Genomic DNA, 24,948 nt, shown 5'->3' on the forward strand with positions numbered 1-24,948 from the left:
TATTAAGTCTTGTTTGCCAGAGGGATCAAATATTTATTTCTCACTGAAAAATGCAAATAAATGTTTATAATTTATGCGATGTGATTCTTTGGATTTTATTTTTGATGTACTATCTCTCAATGCTGCAATTAACCTACCCTTAAAATTATAGACTAAATAGTAGAAACAACAAGGCACTCAAATATTGATTAGTTCGTAGAAGGTGCACAAGTAGGGTCTCCAGCCCACTCAGTAAACAATATAAAAACTTGGCACTCATAAAATGGTGAAAAAATGATCTCTCTGTTTAATGGCATCCAGATAAATATTTGCTAAACGTTTTCGGTCCAATAGCGGACCTTCATAAGAGATTTTCTGGATGCTGGTTATAAATGCACAAAGGTAATAAAGCGCTGTGGTATTGCGACCTGAGCCGCTAGTAGTATTGCGCTGCAGCCGACGGCCCCTTCAGTGCGCGGTGTATGCCGCCATGTAGAGGACGCCTACACGCCTGGGCGTCCTCTACATGGCGGCATAAAATTGGCAGTGTATTAAATATACTGCTCAAAAAAATAAAGGGAACACTAAACAATACATTGTATTGTTTAGTGTTCCCTTTATTTTTTTGAACAGTATACTTATTTTCCCCACTGTACATTTTCTCCTCAGCTGACTTAGTAAAAGGAAAGTCTTTTTTCTTTTTCTCTCATAGCCTTTTTCAAGCAGCTTACCAGCATGTGCTCTTACAATATAACTTCTCTGTCAGTTGAGAGACAGTTCCCAGGAACTCTTTTTCTTCAGAATACAGCTAGTCTTGACATGTGATTAGGGTGGGTCACCAATTGAATTGTGTGTGTTAACAAACATGAATTTTGGTTAAAATCATTTATTTTCATCAACTTAAATCAAATGTGTATAGGGCTTCAATTACATAATGGGTGACAAATAGTGAAAAAGAAAGTGAAGGAGTTAGGATGGCTTATTTTATTTTCATTGATATCTAAAATCTGATTAGTTGTTAACTGAAATCGCACTGCGTTTTCTTTGCCATAGATTTAATACTTCTTTTGTTTTCTAGAAGAAATACGGGTCTAGACATAGTTGTTATATCGATGAGTATTAAACCACATGCTCATACTTACAGCTAAAACTCTGGCGCTGATGCATAAAGATAATTGTTCATATGCCTACGGACTGAGCTAAATGGACACACAATTGAGAACAATACAGCTCCAATACTAAAATCACCACAGACTAGAAGCCTACCTATAGAAAGCATATGTTTGTATGGTCAGCCATGTTCTCTTGCCTGGTAATCATCGGCAGAGGTATATGTAGTGCCCTGGGCAGACGTATTGTCAATTTGCAAAAAAAAAAAAAAGCGCAGGACAGTGACTTAGTGGTTACAGTGACTTAGTGGTTAGCAATGTTGCCTAGTAGCACTATCTGCAATGAGTTTTCTCCAGGTTTGTGTTTCCTCTGGGTACTTTGGATTCCTTCCACACTTCAAAGGCATACAGTTAGGTCCATATATATTTGGACAGAGACAACATTTTTCTAATTTTGGTTCTAGACATTACCACAATGAATTTTAAACAATTCAGATGCAGTTGAAGTTCAGACTTTCAGCTTTCATTTGAGGGTATCCACATTAAAACTGGATGAAGGGTTTAGGAATTTCAGCTCCTTAACATGTGCCACCCTGTTTTTAAAGGGACCAAAAGTAATTGGACAGATTAAATAATTGTAAATAAAATGTTAATTTCTAGTACTTGGTTGAAAACCCTTTGTTGGCAATGACTGCCTGAAGTCTTGAACTCATGGACATCACCAGACGCTGTGTTTCCTCCTTTTTGATGCTCTGCCAGACCTTCACTGCCGTGGTTTTCAGTTGCTGTTTGTTTGTGGGCCTTTCTGTCTGAAGTTTAGTCTTTAACAAGTGAAATGCATGCTCAATTGTTTTGAGATCAGGTGACTGACTTGGCCATTCAAGAATATTCCACTTCTTTGCTTTAATAAACTCCTGGGTTGCTTTGGCTTTATGTTTTGGGTCATTGTCCATCTGTAGTATGAAACGACGACCAATCAGTTTGGCTGCATTTGGCTGGATCTGAGCACACAGTATGGCTCTGAATACCTCAAAATTCATTCGGCAGCTTCTGTCGTGTCACATCATCTATATACACTAGTGACCCAGTGCCACTGGCAGCCATGCATGCCCAAGCCATCTGTCACGCCTGCCATGCCTGTCATGCCGCTTTGCCCCCAGTGCCGGGTCCCTGCGAGCGCCCTGGAGGTCTCTCATGTCTTATGCTGCAAGATCCCTGGAGCAGTGTGCACATGCACCTAGTGACTGTTGTGCTGCAAGATGCCTGGAGCAGTGTGCATGCGCACCTCACCTCGTGGCTGCATGCCGTGGCTGTGTGACCAGCTGTCTCTGCTCTGCCTGCGGCAATCCTCTGTGTTCCTGAAGACCCTGATCATGTGACCTTTCCAGCACTGTCTGATGCAGCAGTCCTCTCTGTGCTTCTGGAGCCCCTGATCATGTGATTTTTCCTATGTTCCAGCACTGTCTGAACCAGCTAACCTCTCAGTGGTTCTGGAGCCCCTGATCATGTGACCTTCTCTATGGTCCAGCCCAGTCTGATCTAGCAATGCCCTCTATGATCCTTGAGGAACTGAACCGGAAGTCCCCTCCTGGTCCTGACCCGGAAGTGCAGGTGCTAATGCCCTATATCAGACCACCCCTTCCTATGGTCAGGGCCTGAGTACCATGTTGCTTCCCTGCATGGCTGCTTGGTCTGCTCGATCGCTCCCCATATTCTGTGCCCCTGCACTCTGCCTTTCGTGCGTCTCTGCACACGATCTGTGCTTGTATTCTGTCTCTTGTCCTGTGCCATGTCTTGTGTTGTCCTTTGTGCCATGTTTTGTCTCTGTCATGCTTTGACTTGTAGTCCTTCCTGTGTTCTCTGCCTTTGCCTGCTTTGCCATGTCTTGCCTTTGCTCTGCTTGGTGCTCTGTTGTGCCTCCTGGCACACGCACCATTCCTGCTCTGACCTATGGTGCTTCTCAAGCACATTTCCAGGCTAGTCTCAAGGTTCTTCCTTGACCCGGCTCTGGGCTTCGGCCTACGCTCTGCTGCTAGCTCTGTATTCTGCCTTGCTCTGTTGTGCCTCCTGGCACACTCTCCTTTCCTGTATTGTCTGTACCCGGCTCTATGCTTCTGCCTAGGTTTCCGCTGCTTGCCATGTCCTTGTCTTTCCTTGTTACCCCACTGGTTTCCTAGCTCGCTTCCTGTGCCTTAGTCGGGCCGCTTGCTTGTGTCTCAGCCGTGTGCACTGGCCAGTGAGGCGTGTCTCCTGCCTTGAACCCTGGCGTGGCTCCTAGCCCTCACCCTGCCTTGAACCCTGGCGTGGCTCCTAGCACGCACCCTGCCTTGAACCCTGGCGTGGCTCCTAGCACGCACCATGCCATGATCCCTGGCGTGGCTCCTAGCAAGCACCCTGCCTCGAACCCTGGCGTGGCTCCTAGCACGCACCCTGCCTGGAACCCTGGCGTGGCTCCTAGCACGCACCCTGCCTTGAACCTTGGCTTGCCTGCCGGATTCCCAAAACCTGCCGACCGCTGCCAGAGGTCCGGAACCAGATGACTGCGGCCTGATGTCCGGAGCTGATTTCCGCAGCCTGATGCCTGGATCCTGTCAGTCGTTGCCAGTAGTCCGGAGTCCGATGCCATCGCACCCTGCCTAGGACCCGGGCGTGTCTTCTAGCACGCACCCTGCCTTGAACCCTGGCGTGACTCCTAGCATGCACCCTGCCTCGAACCCTGGCGTAGCTCCTAGCATGCACCCTGCCTCGAACCCTAGCGTGGCTCCTAGCACGCACCCTGCCTCGAACGCTGGCGTGGCTCCTAGCACGCACCCTGCCTTGAACCCTGGCTTGCCAGCCGGATTCCCGAAACCTGCCGACTGCTGCCAGAGGTCCGGAACCAGATGACTGCGGCTGATGTCCGGAGCTGATTTCCGCAGCCTGATGCCTGGATCCTGTCGGTCGTTGCCAGTAGTCCGGAGTCTGATGCCATCGCACCCTGCCTTGGACCCTGGCATGTCTTCTAGCACGCACCCTGCCTTGAAATCTGGCGTGTCCCCTAGGACGCATCCTCTCTTGAACTCTGGCGTGTCTCCTAGCACGCATCCTCTCTTGAACTCTGGCGTGTCTCCTAGCAGGCCTCCTGCCTTCAAACCCTGGTGTGTCTCCTAGCACGTGCCCTGCCTTGGACCCTGGTATGTTTTCTAGCATGTGTTATGCCTTGAACATTTGGCGTGCCCCTGCACGCACTTTGCTGTGTTTCACTGTTTATGCCTTGCACCTGATTAAAGCTTGAAACCACGTTTATTGAAGAAACCCAGTGACCTCGCTTTATGTTTTGCATCCTGCTCGTTCCTGTTGTTAGACACTCACTAGTGTCCCCCTGAGCCGGCCGTCTGGTCCCAGCAGTTGTGGTGGCTCACCCCCTTGGTCTTGCCCCTGACACTCCCTGTATAGGGGGTGGTTCCTCACAAAGTCAGCTTGCCCTCGGTGGGTGGGTGCCACGACCCAGATAGTCCACTCAAAAAATCGGCTCAGCAGAAGCTGAGTCCGTCACACTATCACACTGCCTCTGCCATGTTTTACAGATGATGTGGTATGCTTTGGATCATGAGCTGTACCACGCCTTCGCCATACTTTTCTCTTTCCATCATTCTGGTAGAGGTTGATCTTGGTTTCATCTGTCCAAAGAATGTTCTTCTAGAACTGTGCTGGCTTTTTTAGATTTTTTTTAGCAAAGTCCAGTCTAGCCTTTTGATTCTTGATGCTTATGAGTGGCTTGCACTATGCAGTGAACCCTCTGTATTTACTTTCATGCAGTCTTCTCTTTATGGTAGATTTGGATATTGATACGCCTACCTACTGGAGAGTGTTGTTCACTTGGTTGGCTGTTGTGAAGGGGTTTCTCTTCACCATGGAGATTATTCTGCGATCATCCACCACTGTTGTCTTCCGTGGGCGCCCAGGTCTTTTTGCATTGATGAGTTCACCAGTGCTTTCTTTCTTTCTCAGGATGTACCAAACTGTAGATTTTGCCACTCCTAATGTTGTAGCAATTTCTCGGATGGGTTTTTTCTGTTTTTGCAGCTTAAGGATGGCTTGTTTCACCTGCATGGAGAGCTCCTTTGATCACATGTTTCCTTCACAGCAAAACCTTCCAAATGCAAGCACCACACCTCAAATCAACTCCAGGCCTTTTATCTGCTTAATTGAGAATGACATAACAAAGGGATTGCCCACACCTGTCCATGAAAAAGCCTTGAAGTCAATTGTCCAATTACTTTTGGTCCCTTTAAAAACATGCCCACTTGCGGAGCTGCCAGTCTTCTGATAGTGGCCGCGGCTGGGAACTACCCATCCACCTCCTATACAAATCAATAGAAGGTGGATGTGCAGTACCCTGCCGCGGCCACTACAAGAGGAAGCCAGCTCTGCAGCTGATCGATGGGGTTGCTAAGTGTCAGACCCCAACCGATGAGACATTGATGACCTATTCTAAGGACACCTATCCTTATCAATGAAAAAGTAGTGGACAACCTCTTTAAAGTTTATTGTGGCTCCCCACTCTCCCCCCAACAGATGATTTCGGGTGATAGAACAGGGGTGGGCAATTATATTTCCTGACGGGCCAGAAGAGAGACCATGACTGTTGTGCGTTGAAATTACAAAAAATTTCACTGGGTTTTTTTTTTTTACTTACCATGTTCACTATATGGTAAAATATAACTGGCAGAATAATTCTCCAGGTCAGTACATGTATAATTTATTTTTTATTTAAGTGGTGAAAAAAATTCCGAAATTTACATGAAAAACAAGTTTGGGGGTTTGTCGCCATTTTCTGACACCCGTCGCATTTCTATTTTTTTTGGATCTGAGGCTCGTTGATGGCTTTATTTTTGTGCCACGAGTTGAAGGTTTTATTGGTACCATTTTGGGGTCGATACAATATTTTGATCCCCTCTTATTGCAAGATTGTTACCGCCATTCAGAGAGCTGTGGGGTCAGATGTCAGCGTGATAGAAAAAACTGACGGCACATCTAGAACTAGTCTGAATAGGTGCATACCAAAAGACAACTTACATATTAAATTAGAAAATGGTAGCACACCAAATATGAAATACGATAAGCAAAATGGCTTTAGTAATACATTTCATAATGGCTTTTTTTTAAGGCATATCAAATATGAAATAAGTGAAATATGAATAGCATAATGGCTTTTGTAATCTAGAAAAACATATGAGATACTTAGCACAAAATTTGGCCAAAAGATGTGAGCCCATTCACCAGCGACAAGGTGATCTCAGATTGAATGGGTCCCTATACTGACTGCCTGGTGTGAACTGACCTCTGGCTAGTAACATGATAAAGCCTGTATATATAGGACGATAGGAACCAAACATGTGATTGAATGCGATTAAAATCACCACTTGATGAAGGGCGGAGTGCTCAGTCAGAAAACTAGTATACAAGTAATAGAAAAAACTGACGGCACATCTAGAACTAGTCTGAATAGGTGCATACCAAAAGACAACTTACATATTAAATTAGAAAATGGTAGCACACACTAAGTATCTCATATGTTTTTCTAGATTACAAAAGCCATTATGCTATTCATATTTCACTTATTTCATCAATCACATGTTTGGTTCCTATCGTCCTATATAGGCGTGGACCGATGAGGGAATACTACTTCTATCAACCTACACCTGTTGATAACAGAGAGAGCAGGCACTGCTAATTGGCATAGTCATCAGCCAGAGCTTGTGCTCAAAGTGAAAAAAAAAGTTAAAATAAATATTGAAATAAAAATAAAAAAAAAACAGTTATACTCAACTTAACATCTAATCTCTCAAGCCCTTGTCCCCTATAAAAAAATAGAAAAACACCAATATTCAACTTAATGCTTACTCCCCGATGCCCTTGTCACATGTAAAAGATAAAAAATAATAAACCACCATAACCCTCACCTATTTGTCGTAATGCATACTGTCCCATGACGATTCGGATCACCTTTAGAGTAGTCACATTAGCTGATGCGACGTTTAATCGCTCCTGCAGTGTGTAGCGCTGAGCTGTGGCGAGAAAGTTCACCGGAGTTTATCAGCTGATGAGCCCCAGTGATCTCACGGCACCACCGCTGCACAAGAAAGTTCTCACAAAGAAGCACCGTCAACAAGTTCATCGTGGTTCATCAGCTGTGTCAGTGTGAGCCTGCTGTCCTTGAGATCAGTCACATCAGCGTCTGCTGAAATACCTGCTCTCAAAGTCATCAGAATCGTCGTGGGACATTATGGATTATCTATTTTGTTTGGACAGGTGAGTATTATGTTTTTTTTTTTTACCGGGGACAAGGGTATCAGGGGTTAGGTGTTAAGGGGAGTAAAATGTGCTTTTTATTTTTAGATAAATGTGTTAAACTTTGTGGTCATTTATTTCAAATAAAGGACTTTATTCTGGGTGTTTTTTTATTTACAAATTTGAATATGGGGTTAATGATGGGGGCGTCTTACAAATCCCTCTCCATTACTAACCACTGAGCTTCATGTCAGCTGCCAATACAAGGCTGACATGAACTCCCCCAACCTTATTACCCCATTTGGCGCATCTTATTGATGCGTCATTTCTGAGGCGGCTGACAGCTGATGGTTTTAGTCTGGGAAGGGGCCAATAACCATGCAAAAGAAGGGGTTGAACAAGAAAATTACATTAAAAAATTTTTTTTCAAATATATTTATTTTGCTCCAAAAGGCATTAATTGCTGTACAAAAACGCATAAAAAACGTATGCCAAAAACACACGTATTTTCCATTGCGTTTTTGCTGCCAACAAATTCCTAGAGAAGCAGAGACGTTGCACATATCCTTACTGTACATTATATGGTAAAATGAATGGTGTTAGTCAAACTACAATTTAATCTGCCAAACATAAGCCCTCATATTGCTCTCTTGACCAAAAATAAAGACATATGGCTAAGAAAATTACAAAAATGAAAAAAGTGGTTATAGCAGGTGGCAGTGACATTTTCAATGGTGCCTTGGCATGTGAATTTGTACTGCTCTTAAGAGTGGACTTTAATGTACAGTATATATTCAATGAATTGTTTCTTTACTTCCTAACATATTAAGGTGTGCACATTATTCTTGTGTTCTTTTCTTGTATGGTCTAACACATTTGCTCTGCTTGCATTTTCTCATACATGTACATACTGTGTACAGTTCTGGTCTCCGGTGTATAAGAAAGACATAGCTGAACTGGAGCGGGTGCAGAGAAGAGCGACCAAGGTTATTAGGGAACTAGGGGGTCTGCAATACCAAGACAGGTTATTACATTTGGGGTTATTTAGTTTGGAGAATCGAAGGCTTAGGGGTGATCTTATTACAATGTATAAATATATGTGGGGACAATACAAAGACCTTTCTAATGATCTTTTTACTCTTAGACCTGTGACGGGGACAAGGGGGCATCCTCTACGTCTGGAGGAAAGAAGGTTTAAGCATACTCACAGACGCGGTTTCTTTACTGTAAGAGCAGTGAGACTATGGAACTCTCTGCCATATGATGTTGTAATGAGTGATTCACTACTAAAATTTAAGAAGGGAATGGATGCCTTTCTTGAAAAGTATAATATTACAGGGTATATACACTAGTCTCCTTAATATTGCGTTGATCCAGGGAGCTAGTCTGATTGCCGTATGTGGAGTCGGGAAGGAATTTTTTTCCCCAATGTGAAGCTTACTGTTGCCACATGGGTTTTTTTTGCCTTCCTCTGGATCAACATGTTAGGGCAAGTTAGGATAGGATATGGGTTGAACTAGATGGACTTAAAGTCTCCCTTCAACCTTAATAACTATGTTACTATGTTACTATGTAAGGTATCATAAGAAGGGAGCACCAGTGTTTGCGGCGAGAGTCGACAAGACCGGTCAGCTTATTACATATGACTTACCTGATTCTCTTTTTACAAATCTGAGCCAGTTCTTCATCAATTAGAGATTTGCGCCTGAAAATGATATATTAAAGAAAACATATTCTTATAAAATTCTAATCTTTCCCAACATCACTTAATGGTTTAGGTGACAAGAATTTTCCATTTTTGGTTGACATTCTTCTTTGAAGGTTATTCCCATCAAATTAAATGATGGTTTGGCACTAGCAACAGCCATCACTTTAGAAGTGACCTCATTCTGAGAATGAGAAAATAGAGGGGCTGCAGTGCTGATTTATGTTTAACCTGTTTTTAGTAAAGATTTTCAAAATATATAGATAGCATTGATATGGAGTATAATACCGAACACATTGTGAAACTAATTATTTTCATTCTTATGAAAATGAACAACACAACGCAGTATAGAACTTGTATAGCCCGTTGTCCCCTTCTAAAAAATGTTCTGCTCAGTGGATGGAAACAGTGAAGAAGATGCAGTGATCATAAAATAGTGTTACTGTAAGAAGTGCACAGATCAACACTGCACAGAGCCACCTAGGAAGGGATCACGTATTATAATGACAAGTCACTACTTTATTTGACTATGTTCAAAGACTGTATTTTTGCAGTGGTTTTTGGTGCATTTTTTATCGAGCAGAAAATAAGCTGCGTGTTACAGTACCAGCAAAAGCTAACCATGTGCACATACTCTAAAGACGATTTTTATTTTTGAAGCAGCCATATTTTTCTATTCGCATCATACATGTTTATTACAGCAATCACATGATAGGGACCTGAACTGATCCAGAGGTCCAGAAGATGTAACCAAGGCTAGGCCTGCTAGTAACCGATACGAGTATTCGTGCTGTTGCGGGAGAACAAGTGTAAAACTATTCTTATGATAAGGTTCCACACAGCCTAGTAAATACCAGCAAAAAAATTACTTATGCCAGTCTAGGAAGTAAATCTGTCACCAGATTTCATGATCCAATTATTAAATAAATCTATTGGAAGTGATCAGGATCAGTACTTACTTTGAAAAGCCATGTCAGATTGGATGTATAATTATATTAAAATATGCATTAATATTATAATTATACATCTAATCTGACATGGCTACTATTCTTGAATTTACCAAAATAAATCTTTTTTATTCTACTGATCTCTATCCATATTTTCATATGGAGTCTTGTGCTTTGCTTCTGAAAAATGGGATTTTATCCATAAACATTAACCAGTCACAAGGCCCTTCCAGTTGCAAATATTTTTCAAGCCACACGAATGCATGTGTCATAGGTACCTGTAGATCTTGCTTGTTGTATCTACACTGTCACATTAACTTGACATTATGTATTAATACCATGTTTTACTTGTTTAGTTCCTATTTTCATGCAGCCCCTTTGCCAACTGTAAGGCTATGTGCCCACGATTAGGATATTGCAGTGTTGTGAACGCAGCATATTTTCACTACATTCAAAACGCTGCTTTCTAGTCATGCAGGTAAATCTGCTGTTTTCGCTGAACCATGCGGATTTCTTGCATGTAATGAATGGCTATGGGGGAGACTATGCAGCGAAGACTAGGGTGTCCGCTGGAGATAATTGACATGCTGCAGCTCATAAACCTGCGCTGCCGGTGAGTTCACGCAGTGTCAAATCTCCACAGTGGTCATGCAGTGTTTTGGACACAGTGCAGGTGAGCTGCTTCCAAACCACTGCTATTCCGCATCGTGGGCACATACCCTTAGGTGGTATCTTATTGTATATTCTTCTATCATCATGTATTTTCTTACCCAATGGGCTTGGATTCACTGAGTTAATTATGTTTGTGCAGGTATCATCAATTTCACAAATGGCCCTGTTATGGTCATGATAATCTATAATAATCTTTTATTTTTATATAGTGCTAACATTCCACAGCGCTTTACAGTTTGCACACATTATCATCACTCTCCCCGATGGGGCTCACAATCTAAATTCCCTATCAGTATGTCTTTGGAATGATAAAGATGATGCAGAAATTAAGTTCTAGCTTGGCCAACACAACAAATTTATTGTGAAGGGTTTTGCTATTGAGGGACCTATGAATACTTTGATCACATGCATGCAGTCAGAGAGTTGAACAAAAAGATTTGCAGGACCCTGGTCCAGTGGCCACATTAGCAATCTGTGGCTACCATACCAGAGCACCGCAAACTTCCTACTCCGTGTGTTATTCCTGGAACCATTTCTGATGTTATGTGTGTACTGCGCCAAGTAATGACAGGCCTACTAATCAGAAGAGGTGGCGGGGATGGCACAAGTAACAGGTTCCCTCTCTTCTGGTCCAGTGGCCACATTAGTAGTCTGTGGCTGCCGTACCAGAGCACTGCGATCTTTCTTCTGTGTGTGCTATTCCTGGCACTGCTTCTGATGTTATGTGTGCTGCACCACAATGTAATGACAGGCCTACTAATCAGAAGATGTGGCAGGGATGCCACAGGTAGGAGGTTCACTCACCTCTGGTCCAGTGGCCACATTAGTAGTCTGTGTGTGCTGCGCCACAATGTAATTACAGGCCTACTAATCAGAAGAGGTGGCGGGGATGGCACAGGTAATAGGTTCACTCTCCTCTGGTCCAGTGGCCACATTAGTAGTCTGTGTGTGCTGCGCCACAATGTAATTACAGGCCTACTAATCAGAAGAGGTGGCGGGGATGCCACAGGTAAGAGGTTCACTCACCTCTGGTCCAGTGGCCACATTAGTAGTCTGTGTGTGCAGCGCCACAATGTAATGCCAGGCCTACTAATCAGAAGAGGTGGCAGGGATGCCACAGGTAATAGGTTCACTCTCCTCTGGTCCAGTGGCCACATTAGTAGTCTGTGTGTGCTGCGCCACAATGTAATGCCAGGCCTACTAATCAGAAGAGGTGGCGGGGATGCCACAGGTAAGAGGTTCACTCTCTTCTGGTCCAGTGGCCACATTAGTAGTCTGTGGCTGCCGTACCAGAGCACTGCGATCTTTCTTCTGTGTGTGCTATTCCTGGCACTGCTTCTGATGTTATGTGTGCTGCACCACAATGTAATGACAGGCCTACTAATCAGAAGAGGTGGCAGGGATGCCACAGGTAGGAGGTTCACTCACCTCTGGTCCAGTGGCCACATTAGTAGTCTGTGTGTGCTGCGCCACAATGTAATTACAGGCCTACTAATCAGAAGAGGTGGCGGGGATGGCACAGGTAATAGGTTCACTCTCCTCTGGTCCAGTGGCCACATTAGTAGTTTGTGTGTGCAGCGCCACAATGTAATGCCAGGCCTACTAATCAGAAGAGGTGGCGGGGATGCCACAGGTAAGAGGTTCACTCACCTCTGGTCCAGTGGCCACATTAGTAGTCTGTGTGTGCAGCGCCACAATGTAATGCCAGGCCTACTAATCAGAAGAGGTGGCAGGGATGCCACAGGTAAGAGGTTCACTCACCTCTGGTCCAGTGGCCACATTAGTAGTCTGTGTGTGCTGCGCCACAATGTAATGCCAGGCCTACTAATCAGAAGAGGTGGCGGGGATGGCACAGGTTATAGGTTCACTCTCCTCTGGTCCAGTGGCCACATTAGTAGTCTGTGTGTGCTGCGCCACAATGTAATGCCAGGCCTACTAATCAGAAGAGGTGGCGGGGATGGCACAGGTTATAGGTTCACTCTCCTCTGGTCCAGTGGCCACATTAGTAGTTTGTGTGTGCAGCGCCACAATGTAATGCCAGGCCTACTAATCAGAAGAGGTGGCGGGGATGGCACAGGTAATAGGTTCACTCTCTTCTGGTCCAGTGGCCACATTTAGTAGTCTGTGTGTGCTGCGCCACAATGTAATGCCAGGCCTACTAATCAGAAGAGGTGGCAGGGATGCCACAGGTAATAGGTTCACTCTCCTCTGGTCCAGTGGCCACATTAGTAGTCTGTGTGTGCAGCGCCACAATGTAATGCCAGGCCTACTAATCAGAAGAGGTGGCGGGGATGCCACAGGTAAGAGGTTCACTCACCTCTGGTCCAGTGGCCACATTAGTAGTCTGTGTATGCTGCGCCACAATGTAATTACAGGCCTACTAATCAGAAGAGGTGGCGGGGATGGCACAGGTAATAGGTTCACTCTCCTCTGGTCCAGTGGCCACATTAGTAGTCTGTGTGTGCAGCGCCACAATGTAATGCCAGGCCTACTAATCAGAAGAGGTGGCGGGGATGGCACAGGTAATAGGTTCACTCTCTTCTGGTCCAGTGGCCACATTTAGTAGTCTGTGTGTGCTGCGTCACAATGTAGCATTTTAGTAGAGCTAGTTTAAACACCTTGAGTTACGGCGTTACATGGCCACCAGTCAACTGCTTGTTTGCTGATTGGCCGTTGTTTATTAGACTTTTTAGACAACCAGACATCATGTCTTATGCAAACAGAATTATCAGTAATAGACATAGACTGTCATTATTCTCGGCAGCACATATCCTACTTGCACAGGGTGATGTGCTGCTAAGAAGAATGATTTTTAAGTAAACATAAAAATAATTTTGCCTGACAATTGAGTGTTTTGCTAGTTCATCAAGTGATTGGCAGTTTTTTTAAATTGCCCGATTATTGAGAAATGAGTGCTCCTAGGAATGCTTGTTAATGATAATCAGCCAATGTAAATCTAGCTTTAGGAAAGAGCACTTGAGCTCTACACTTTGACTAAGGCCTGATTCAGACTGATGTATCTCATCGTGCGTGTACTGACTGCAATAACTAAACCAACTGAGGGTCTCCTGAACTCAGTTTATTAGGCAAATAGAAGGTTGGTGTGTTCGGGTCAGGAAAATCATGTAATGTCACCAAGGAGGCATCCAATTAGTTCCAAATTTATTCTGCAGAAGGACAACATAGTAACATAGTTATTAAGGTTGAAGGAAGACTTTAAGTCTATCTAGTTCAACCCATATCCTATCCTAACTTGCCCTAACATGTTGATCCAGAGGAAGGCAAAAAAAAACCCCATGTGGCAACAGTAAGCTTCACATTGGGGAAAAAAATTCCTGCTCGACTCCACATACGACAATCAGACTAGCTCCCTGGATCAACGCAATATTAAGGAAACTAGTGTATATACCCTGTTTGGGGATGTGACTCACTCAGGTGCAGCGGGAAACAATCAGGAGACTGGTTCTTCCAAACAAAAACAATAACAATATCTGGTATGCTTTACTTCTGCCTTACATTATGGAGATAAGCCATTTATGAGACACATATCTCCCATCAATTACACGACCCTTAGCCCTGCCACATACCTCCCCCCTCTGCCTAAAGCCGTGGGGCTTGGCACTTTCACCTACCAGGCAAGGGATTCTGGAGAGGGCATCGGCATTCCCATGTAGCTTCCCGGCCCTATGCTCTACATGGAAACTGAAGTCTTGTAGGGCTAAGAACCAGCGGGTGACCCTAGCATTCTTGCCCTTGGTTTCCCTCATCCACCTGAGTGGGGCATGGTCGGATATTAACCTAAACTTCCGTCCCACCAGGTAGTACCGTAATGTGTCCACTGCCCATTTTATGGCCAAACACTCCTTCTCTACAACTGAGTAATTTCTCTCACAAGAAGTCAACTTCCTACTCAAGTAGAGAACAGGATGCTCCTCCCCACGTATCTCTTGGGAAAGGACAGCTCCTACCCCGACATCTGAGGCATCTGTCTGGAGGACAAATTCACGTTTAAAGTCTGGGGCCACCAAAACGGGCTGCTTACAAAGAGCTCCCTTCATTTCTTGGAAGGCTGACTCTGCTTCTTCGGACCAGCTGACCATCACTGACTTTGTCCCTTTAAGCAGATCAGTTAGAGGTGCAGCTATTGTGGCGAAGTTTGGGATAAACCTCCTGTAATATCCCACAATCCCCAGGAAGGCTTTAACTTGCTTCTTTGACAGAGGTCTCGGCCATGTTTGAATTGCCTCCACTTTATTGATTTGGGGTTTGATCTCTCCACGCCCCACTACATATCCGAGGTACTTGGCTTCTTCTCTCCCCAAGGCACACTTCTTCGGGTTTATTGTAAACCCCGCCTCTCTTAGAGCGTCAAACACTGCTTGGACCTTTTCCAGGTGAGTCTCCCAGTCCGGTGTAAAGATGACGATATCATCCAGGTATGCGGCAGCGTATAGCTTATGAGGTGCAAGGATTCTATCCATCGCCCTCGGGAAGGTTGCTGGAGCTCCCTGTAGGCCAAACGGCATCCGGACATACTGGAAGCACCCGTCTGGTGTGGAGAATGCCTTCTTCTCCTTGGCTTCCTGTGCCATGGGGATCTGCTAATATCCCTTGGTCAGATCCAAAGTGGTTATGTACCTGGCAGGTCCAAGTCTCTCGATGAGCTCATCAACGCGTGGCATGGGATAAGCGTCGAACTTGGAGACCTCATTCAGCTTCCGGTAATCGTTGCAGAACCTCCATTCACCATCAGGTTTTGGGACCAGGACAATCGGGCTCGACCAGCCGCTCTTGGATTCCTCAATGACCCCGAGCTTCAACATACGCTGCACCTCCTTGGAGATTACCTCTCGCCGGGCCTCAGGAATACGATAGGGTTTCACGTTCACCCGCACATGTGGCTCGGTCAGAATTTCGTGCTCCACCACCTTCGTGCACCCCGGCAACTCTGAGAACAGGTCGCGGTTTTTCTGGAGTAACTCCCGGCACTGCTGCTTCTGGGCCTTCGATAGAGTCTCCGCTATGGTAACGGCTCCAACCTCCCCTTCTAGGTTGCCCAGCAAGCACGGAGTTACCGCTGGCTCTCTATCTTGCCACGGCTTGATAAGGTTAACATGGTAAACCTGGTATGGCTTCCGTCTTCCGGGTTGGTGGATCTTGTAGTTTACGTCTCCCAGTTTCTCCACCACCTCATATGGCCCTTGCCACTTGGCCAAGAACTTACTTTCCACCGTCGGTATTAGCACGAGAACTCTGTCTCCCGGATTGAACTGCCTCACTCTGGCTGACCGGTTGTAGACCCTGGCCTGAGCCTCTTGTGCCTGGCGGAGATGTTCTTTAACAATGGGCATCACCTTCGCAACCCTCTGCTGCATCAGTGCCACATGCTCAATGACGCTTCTGTGGGGCGTGACTTCGGCTTCCCAGGTTTCCTTGGCTATATCTAGGAGACCTCGCGGATGCCGGCCGTACAGAAGCTCGAAGGGGGAGAACCCCGTGGAGGCCTGGGGAACTTCACGGATAGAAAACAGTAAATACGGTAAGAGACAATCCCAGTCTCTACCATCTTCCTCTATGACTTTTCTCAGCATGCTCTTCAGGGTCTTGTTAAACCTCTCAACAAGGCCATCTGACTGTGGATGGTACACTGAAGTCCTCAGCTGGGAAATTTGCAAGACTCTGCACAATTCTCTCATCACCTTGCTCATAAAAGGTGTCCCCTGGTCGGTCAGGATCTCCTTCGGCAAACCCGTCCGGGAAAACACATGGACCAGCTCACGGGCTATACTCTTCGCAGAGGAGTTTCTCAGGGGAATGGCCTCAGGATAGCGGGTGGCATAGTCCAGGATGACTAATATATACTGATGGCCCCGAGCTGATTTAACTAAGGGACCGACCAAGTCCATGGCAATTCTCTCAAATGGCACCTCAATAATGGGCAGTGGCACAAGAGGGTTCCGAAAATGAGATGTGGGGGCAGTTAACTGACATGTCGGGCAAGACCTGCAATAGTTTACCATTTCCCGGTGACACCCAGGCCAATAGAACCTCTGTACAATCCGTTCCTGGGTTTTTTCCACCCCCAGGTGTCCCCCCAAGATGTGTGAATGGGCCATGTCCAACACTTTTCGTCTATAGGGGCCTGGTACTATTAACTGCTCTGCCACCTCCTCCCTTATTTTCGTGACCCGGTACAACAATTCCCCACTCAACATAAAATGGGGAAACCTTGTGTCTGCTCCCGGCTCTTGTGCAACCCCATTAATGACGGTGACATTGTTAAAGGCTTCCCTTAGTGTGGGGTCCCTATGTTGGGCAGTCCCAAAATTCTCCCCGGCCACCCCTAACTCCGGGATGTCAGGTACAGGGGACCCTGCCTCTTCATCCCCAACAAGGACACATAAAGGGAACTCGTCTGCCTCTGGTGGTGGCGATACCTCAGTGGGGTGGATTGGTTCCCTGCTCTTGCTAGCACACTCAGAACCCATCCCCCACAGATCCCAAAACAGACAGAAATCCCGGCCAATAATTATGGGATGCAACAAGTCTCGAACAACGCCAACTTCATGCGACTCGGTGCCATGCGCCGTTTCAATCTTCACCCTAGCCACAGGGTAGTCCTTTGCATCGCCATGTATGCACCGAACACCAATCTTTTTACCCGGGAGTATGTTTAGAGGAAAACTGGCCCTCACAAGGGTCACCAAGCTCCCGGAGTCCAGAAGCGCCATTACTGCTTGACCGTTCACCTTCACGGGACACGCTTGTGGCCCCTTGTTAGGTAGCGAGTTCACACTGCAAGCTGGATATGCGTAGTATGAACTACGGCGTCCCATGCTGCAGTCCATCTGCTCGGTGGTCTGGGGACAACGGGCCGCTATATGTCCTGGCCCATGACACTTCCAGCAAATAACACCCGAGGGGACCTTGGGCACCGCCTCCCCCGCCCCTTTTGACCTTGGACGCACCACCCCTTTTTGTGACTCCGCCCCCTGCTGGGACCCCCAATATGGAATGGGCTGCTTCCCCAAGGAACCTTCCATCCCCTGGTATCTCTCGACCAGCCCAACCAGTTCATCAGCATTTTGGGGATCACCCTGGGCAACCCAAGTCTGTAGAGGTCTCGGCAGAGAATGCACAAACCGATCCATCACAACTCGCTCTACCATCTGTGCAGGGGAAGCCGACTCTGGCTGCAGCCATTTCTGGACCAGGTGCAACAGGTCAAACATTTGGGAGCGCGGGGGTTTGTCCCGGTGATAGGCCCAGCGATGAACTCGCTGTGCCCTGGTAGTCATTGTTACCCCCAAGCGTGCGAGAATTTCCGCTTTTAATTTGGGATACTCTCTGGCATCTTGTACCGTCAGGTCAAAGTACGCCTTCTGGGGCTCCCCCGTTAGGTAAGGGGCCAGTACCTCCGCCCACCGCTCTGGCTGAAGTTTTTCCCTCTCAGCCACCCTCTCAAACACCGTCAGGAAGGCCTCCACATCATCCTCAGGGGTCATTTTTTGTAATGCGCGTCTTACCGCCTTCTCGACGTCGGTGGCATCAGCCCGACCTGGGGTTGGGGCGCTCGTCCTGCCCTCCTGGATGGCGGTTGCCAGAAGCTGCATCTGCTGCCGTTGTTCCTGCTGGCTCTGCTGGAACTGCTGCCGCTGCTCCTGCTGGCTTTGCTGGATCTGCTGTAACAACAGCTTGTTGGTTTCCTGCTGCAGTGCCTGGGACTGGACCAGGTGTTTCATGAGGTCCTCCATGATTCCAGGCAATGCTTGTTGCCCCGCTGCAAACTTCACCCAGGACATGCAGCAACTGTCTCAAGTCTCTGCTGGGACCGCTGCCCGCACGTGTACCACCAATTGTGGGGATGTGACTCGCTCAGGTGCAGCGGGAGACAATCAGGAGACCGGTTCTTCCAAACAAAAACAATAACAATATCTGGTATGCTTTACTTCTGCCTTACATTATGGAGATAAGCCATTTATGAGACACATATCTCCCATCAATTACACGACCCTTAGCCCTGCCACACCTGTAATATTATACTTTTCAAGAAAGGCATCCAGTCCCTTCTTAAATTTTAGTAAGGAATCGCTCATTACAACATCATATGGCAGAGAGTTCCATAGTCTCACTGCTCTTACAGTAAAGAATCCGCGTCTGTGAGTATGCTTAAACCTTCTTTCCTCCAGACGTAGAGGATGCCCCCTTTTCCCCGTCACAGGTCTAAGAGTAAAAAGATCATTAGAAAGGTCTTTGTACTGTCCCCGCATATATTTATACATTGTAATAAGATCACCTCTAAGCCTTCGATTTTCCAAACTAAATAACCCCAAGTGTAATAACCTGTCATGGTATTGCAGACCCCCCAGTTCCCTAATAACCTTGGTCACTCTTCTCTGCACCCGCTCCAGTTCAGCTATTTCTTTCTTATACACCGGAGACCAGAACTGTACACAGTATTCTAAGTGTGGTCGCACTAGTGACTTATATAGAGGTAAAATTATGTTCTCCTCATGAGCATCTATGCCTCTTTTAAGGCATCCCATTATTTTATTTGCCTTTGCAGCAGCTGCCTGACACTGGCCACTAAATGTGAGTCTGTCGTCCACCCATATACCCAGGTCTTTTTCAGTGACAGTTTTGCCCAGTGTTTTACAATTAAGCACATAATTATACATCTTGTTCGTTCTACCCAAGTGCATGACCTTACATTTATCCCCATTAAAGCTCATTTGCCATTTAGCAGCCCAAGCTTCTAGTTTACATAAATTCTCCTGTAATATAAAATTGTCCTCCTCTGTATTGATTACCCTGCAGAGTTTAGTGTCATCTGCAAATATTGAAATTCTACTCTCTATGCCCCCTACAAGGTCATTAATAAATATGTTAAAACGACAACAACAATGAACATACAGCCAAGAAAATGGACTTTACAACTTTTTGTTCGATTACTCCTGAGTACATTGATTACTACCACATATGTACTGGAAAAATACTGTTTGGGCGCACGGCAGGGCTCAGAAGGGAAGGAGCGCCAATTGACTTGGAGAGAAAAATTGTCTGGGATAGATAACGGACGCTATGCAGCATTTGCAGAGCCCCTGATGTGTCTAAACAGAGCAAACTCCCCAGAAATTACCCCATTTTGGAAACTCAAGGAATTTATCTAGGGGTTTCGGGAGCACCTTGAGACACAGGTTCTACACAGAAATTTATAATGTTGAGCCATAAAATTAAAATTTTTTACCCGCAAAAATGTTGTTTTAGTCCCAAATTTTTCATTTTCACAAGGGTAACAGGACAAAATAACCCAAAAATTGACTTACGTAGATACCCCATTTGTGGTAGAATATTAGTGTTTGGACACATGAGAGGGGCTTTGGAGGGAAAGAGCACTATTTGAGTTTTCGAGTGCAGATTTGGCTAGAATAGTCATTGACCCTGCTACACATCCCATTCTTGTCACATCACTTGATGCAAGTATAGTCCTCCTAAATAGGTACACATTGTCCTTTTTAGCAGTCTAGGAATACAGTATATCTTATAAACTAAGGGATATATCTTATTTATTGTGTTGTATTGTATACATTGTGTGCATTGGTCCTTTTTGGGGCACTCCATGGTAATTGTATAAAGTTAAAAATACTCAATACAAATAAAAACCAAGATATATATTTAATGAGACTTTAGTTTTTTGTAGGTATCTAGTCACAAATACGAGGCAACAGAAGGGGAAAAGACAGAGAAGCAGGAGAGCTGCAAGTTCAGCATTAAAGCGCCTTCATAATCATGCCATTAGTTTGGAGTATAAAATCCTGTGATCTAAATGTGTATACAGAGCACCAGGAGTGCTGAGAGATACGGATGAGCTTCCAAGTTTTAACCTACCGGCTTGTCCTTTGGCTTCTGCACTGGGTACTCTGTGGATCCTGTCCCTCATTTTCATGTGGGTTTATTTGAGCGTTCTGCTCGTCCTCCCCCACCACTTTTGACATCTCAACACTCTCACTCTGTGGCTCTTTGTGTTCTTCAACAGCAGCTAAACTATAAGTTAAGAGAACATGTAGAGAATAAAAGGTATGATTAATATAGACATAATTGTCTATCAGCTTATTTACTTAGAAAGGACAAAAAGCTAGAAATGTTCTAGTTTCCTGGTTTACAGTCTCCTGTGTTCATAATAATCTGAACATGATTTTACCTTCAATTTATGGGTTGTGTCTCCATGTGCCACTAGTGACACACCGCTTGTAGATTGGCGAGAGTTTGCAAAGAGCGTTTTGCTGCACGATTTTGTGAATAAGAAGTTAGCAATCTCCTTTTATCATGAAAAAACAGACATATAAGTGCAAAAAGAGGATAGCGTGGACTGTGTCGCAATGATTAACCCCTTAATGACCGGAGCTTTTTTCGGTTTTACGTTTTCGTTTTTCGCAACCCTTTCTTTCCAGAGCCATAACTTTTTTATTTTTCCGTCAATATGGCCATATGAGGGCTTGTTTTTTTGTGGGACGAGTTGTACTTTTGAACGACACCATTGGTTTTACCATGTCGTGTACCTGAAAACGTGAAAAAAATTCCAAGTGCGGAGAAATTGCAAAAAAAATAGTGCAATTTCACACTTGTTTTTCGTTTGGCCTTTTTGCTCTGTTCACTAAATACTAAAACTGACCTGCCATTATGATTCTCCTGGACATTACGAGTTCATAGACACCAAACATGTCTAGGTTCTTTTTTATCTAAGTAGTGAAAAAAAATTCCAAAGTTTGCTTGAAAAAAAAAAAAAAAAAAAAATTGCGCCATTTTACGAGACCAGTAGCATCTCCATTTTTTCGTGATCTCGGATTGGGTGTGGGCCTATTTTTTGTGTGCCGAGCTGATGTTTTTAATGATACCACTTTTATGCACATACGTTCTTTTGATCGCCCGTTATTGCATTTTAATGCAGTGTCGCGCGACCAAAAAAAGTATTTCTGGTGTTACGATTTTTTTTCTCGCTATGCTGTTTAGCGATCAGGTTAATCCTCTTTTTATTGATAGATCGGGTGATTCTGAACTTGGCGATACCCAATATGTGTATGTGTGATTTTTTTTTATTGTTTTATTTTGAATGGGGCGAAAGGGGGGTGATTTAAACTTTTATATATTTTTTTTATATTTTTTAAACTATTTTTTTTTACTTTTGGCATGCTTCAATAGTCTCCATGGGAGGCTAGAAGCTGCCATAGCGCGATCGCCTCTGCCACATACAGGTGATGCTCAGATCTCCTGTATGTAGTAGAATTACAGCATTGCTATGCGCGCCACCCACAGGGTAGCGCTCATAGCAATCCAACATCAACAACCATATAGGTCTCAAGGAGACCTCTGGTTGTTATGCTGATGCACCGATGACTCCAGGTCACGTGACAGGGGTCAGCGGTGCACGTGTTTCCGGCCCCATGGCCGGAAGCGCGTGATAAATGCTGTTGTCAGCGTTTGACAGCGGCATTTAACTATTTAATAAGCACGGGTGGATCACGATTCCACCCGCGCCTATTGCAGGCACATGTCAGCTGTTCAAAACAGCTGACATGTCCAAGCTTTGATGCGGGCTCACCGCCGGAGCCCACATCAGAGCGGGGGTTACTGCCATTGGATGTACTATTCCATCTAATGGCAGTAAGGGGTTAAACAGCAACAACGTTGTCTTTTTGTTCATGCAGAGTTCTCCTTACAAACAGCTTGGTGTGATTAAATCAACTGTGGGAGCAATAATAAGAAAATGGAAGCCATACAAGACCACTGATAATCTCCCTCAATCTGGGGCTCCACGCAAGATCTCACCCTGTGGGGTCAAAATGATCACAAGAACGGTGAGCAAAAATCCCAGAACCTCACACGGGGGACTTAGTGAATGACCTGCATAGAGCTGGGACCACCGTAATAAAGGCTACCATCAGTAACACACTATGCCGCCTGGGACTCAAATCCTGCAGTGCCAGACGTGTCCCTCTGCTTAAGCCAGTACATGCCCGGGCCCGTCTGAAGTTTGCTAGAGAGCATTTGGATTATGGAGATGAGTATTGGGAGAATGTCTTATGGCCTGATGAAACCAAAGTAGAACTGTTTGGTAGAAACAAAACTCGTCGTGTTTGGAGGAGACAGAATGCTGGCTTGTCTCCAAAGAACACCATACCTACTGTGAAGCATGGGGGTGGCAACATCATGCTTTAGGGCAGTTTCTCTGCAAAGGAACCAGGATGACTGATGTGTGTACATGAAAAAATGAATGACGCCATGTATCGTGAGATTTTGAACGCAAACCTCCTTCCATCAGCAAGGGCATTGAAGATGAAACGTGGATGGGTCTTTGAGCATGATAATGATCCCAAGCACACCACCAGGGCAATGAAGGAGTGGCTTCATAAAAAAGCATATGAAGGTTCTGGAGTGGCCTAGCCAGTCTCCAGATCTCAACCCCATAGAAAGTTTGTGTTGCCCAGCGACAGGCCCAAAACATCACTGCTCTGGAGGAGATCTGCATGGAGGAATAGGCCAACATACCACCAACAGTGTGTGCCAACGTTGTTAAGACTTACAAAAAATGTGTGACCTCCGTCATTGCCAACAAAGGATATATAAGAAAATATTGAGATGAACATTTGTTAAAAGTTAAAAGGTTGTAGTTTGATGTTGCCTGCCTTTCTCTTTTTTTTGTCTTTATGAGGATTCATTCACTGATCACATTGCGATGTTCTTGACACATTCAAATACCCGTTTAAATATAAAAGATTTTTTTAAAAAAAGAATGACCATACGGATGTGAAAATCCACAACCTGTGGACACTTTTATATTCCTCTATTTTGCAACATGTGAATGGAGATTGAAAACCCAATTCACTTGTATTATATTATAAGTTGCTGTGAATTTGGGGTGCAGTATTCTAGTGTAAAGTCTATAAAGTCATCCCAATGAATATAGAAAAAATAAGCTTTTAAACTAATGGACTTTATTTAAAGGAAACTTGAAAGGTCACTCCTTCTGCCCAAACTACCACTGGCTGTACATTCACCACCATGTATGTCTGACTCTGAAACGCTTTAGCGTTTCAGAAAAAAACATGCTGACAGTGACTGCTTATACAGTAAGTGCTTATTAGTCACTGTCAGCAGGAGGAGAGAAGCCGCCGGGGACCCACCTATACAACTAGTGCACATCACGGCATACCTTGGTGTGATCAAACAGCCAGTGGCTGAGAAATGCTGTTGGACAGTATGTATCACCAGTCAGGTTCCCATTAAAGATGGTCTAAAAATTGCTAACAGAACTTAGAGGGTCTGTCCCGACGATCTGATAAAGCTTCACAATATAGAGTTCCAGAAAGAAAGTGTTCTATTGATTGCTCGGGTCATAATTATCATACATGTATCATCTATCACCTGCATTATTAATTATTGCTAAATGAATTTTATGGAAAATCTCCATGTATCTAGTTTTTACATGGCACAGTTGTCTGTTACCCTTCAATGTTGCTTGAAGGTGTTTTTCGTCTGGAAACATCTTCTGTTAAGGAATCATCTACGGGACATATTCTTTTTGCTAAATCGGTGTTTGAAGCTGATCCATCAGGTACATACAAATCTTGGCCTACAGAAACACATTTTCTTTAGTGATTATTTCATTTTCAGACATATGCTAAAATCTGTGGGTTTTCCATACCTTTCTCGTCACTGCTAACTCTGGTCGAACTCATAATGTGAGTTTTTGAATGAGATACTTGTTCTTTCATATCTGCTTTCATGCAACAAGCCCTGATACTACGCGGAGACCTTCGGCAAGGTATGGATGCTAATGGTTGCTTTGGTTCAGTCACTATAACTTGTTGGCTGATCTGTGATAGTTTCCTACAAGTGCTTTGAGGTCTGCAAGCTCTGCCTACAATGAGATTTAAAGAACCAGAAGATGAAAGTTAAGCAAGTTAATATTTGGAAGGACCTTCAGACACAAAAAACAAAAGAATAGGATAAAACACAGCAAAAGAAAAAAAAGTCTAAATCAATTAAATGCATCACCTAGATTTTTTACTAATTAAAAACAAATACCAAAATGCATGAAATATTTTTTCTAGTCCCTTTTTATCTTATTGTTATAGATTTTTTTAAATTTAAATTTCTGTACGCTATTGGGACAGCCATCCTGCCTGAGTTGCCTAAGCAAGATGGACATATCATATACTAGTATGGAGATAAAGCAGTGGTGAGGTGACATCTGACCATGGTG

At 44.7% G+C, this 24,948-nt stretch overlaps 1 protein-coding gene across 3 annotated transcripts in view; it reads right to left on the minus strand.

The window, feature by feature from the left end:
• The window catches only part of LOC141073612 (zinc finger protein 692-like), a 202,013-nt gene that overhangs the window by 68,281 nt on the left and 108,784 nt on the right, over positions 1-24,948 (minus strand). For 2 of the 3 annotated variants that reach the window (XM_073560913.1, XM_073560911.1), the window contains 4 exons: positions 24,388-24,603; positions 24,189-24,315; positions 20,574-20,729; positions 9,013-9,066 (listed from right to left, as the gene is read on the minus strand). In XM_073560913.1, coding sequence (XP_073417014.1) covers positions 9,013-9,066; positions 20,574-20,729; positions 24,189-24,315; positions 24,388-24,603 — 553 coding nt within the window. The remainder of the gene's footprint in view (positions 1-9,012; positions 9,067-20,573; positions 20,730-24,188; positions 24,316-24,387; positions 24,604-24,948) is intronic. The other variant, XM_073560912.1, reaches the window with a different exon arrangement.

The sequence above is a fragment of the Dendrobates tinctorius genome, unplaced genomic scaffold (assembly GCF_039654945.1).
Source record: "Dendrobates tinctorius isolate UK_male_01 unplaced genomic scaffold, ASM3965494v1 ptg000308l, whole genome shotgun sequence".
Lineage (NCBI taxonomy): Eukaryota > Metazoa > Chordata > Amphibia > Anura > Dendrobatidae > Dendrobates > Dendrobates tinctorius.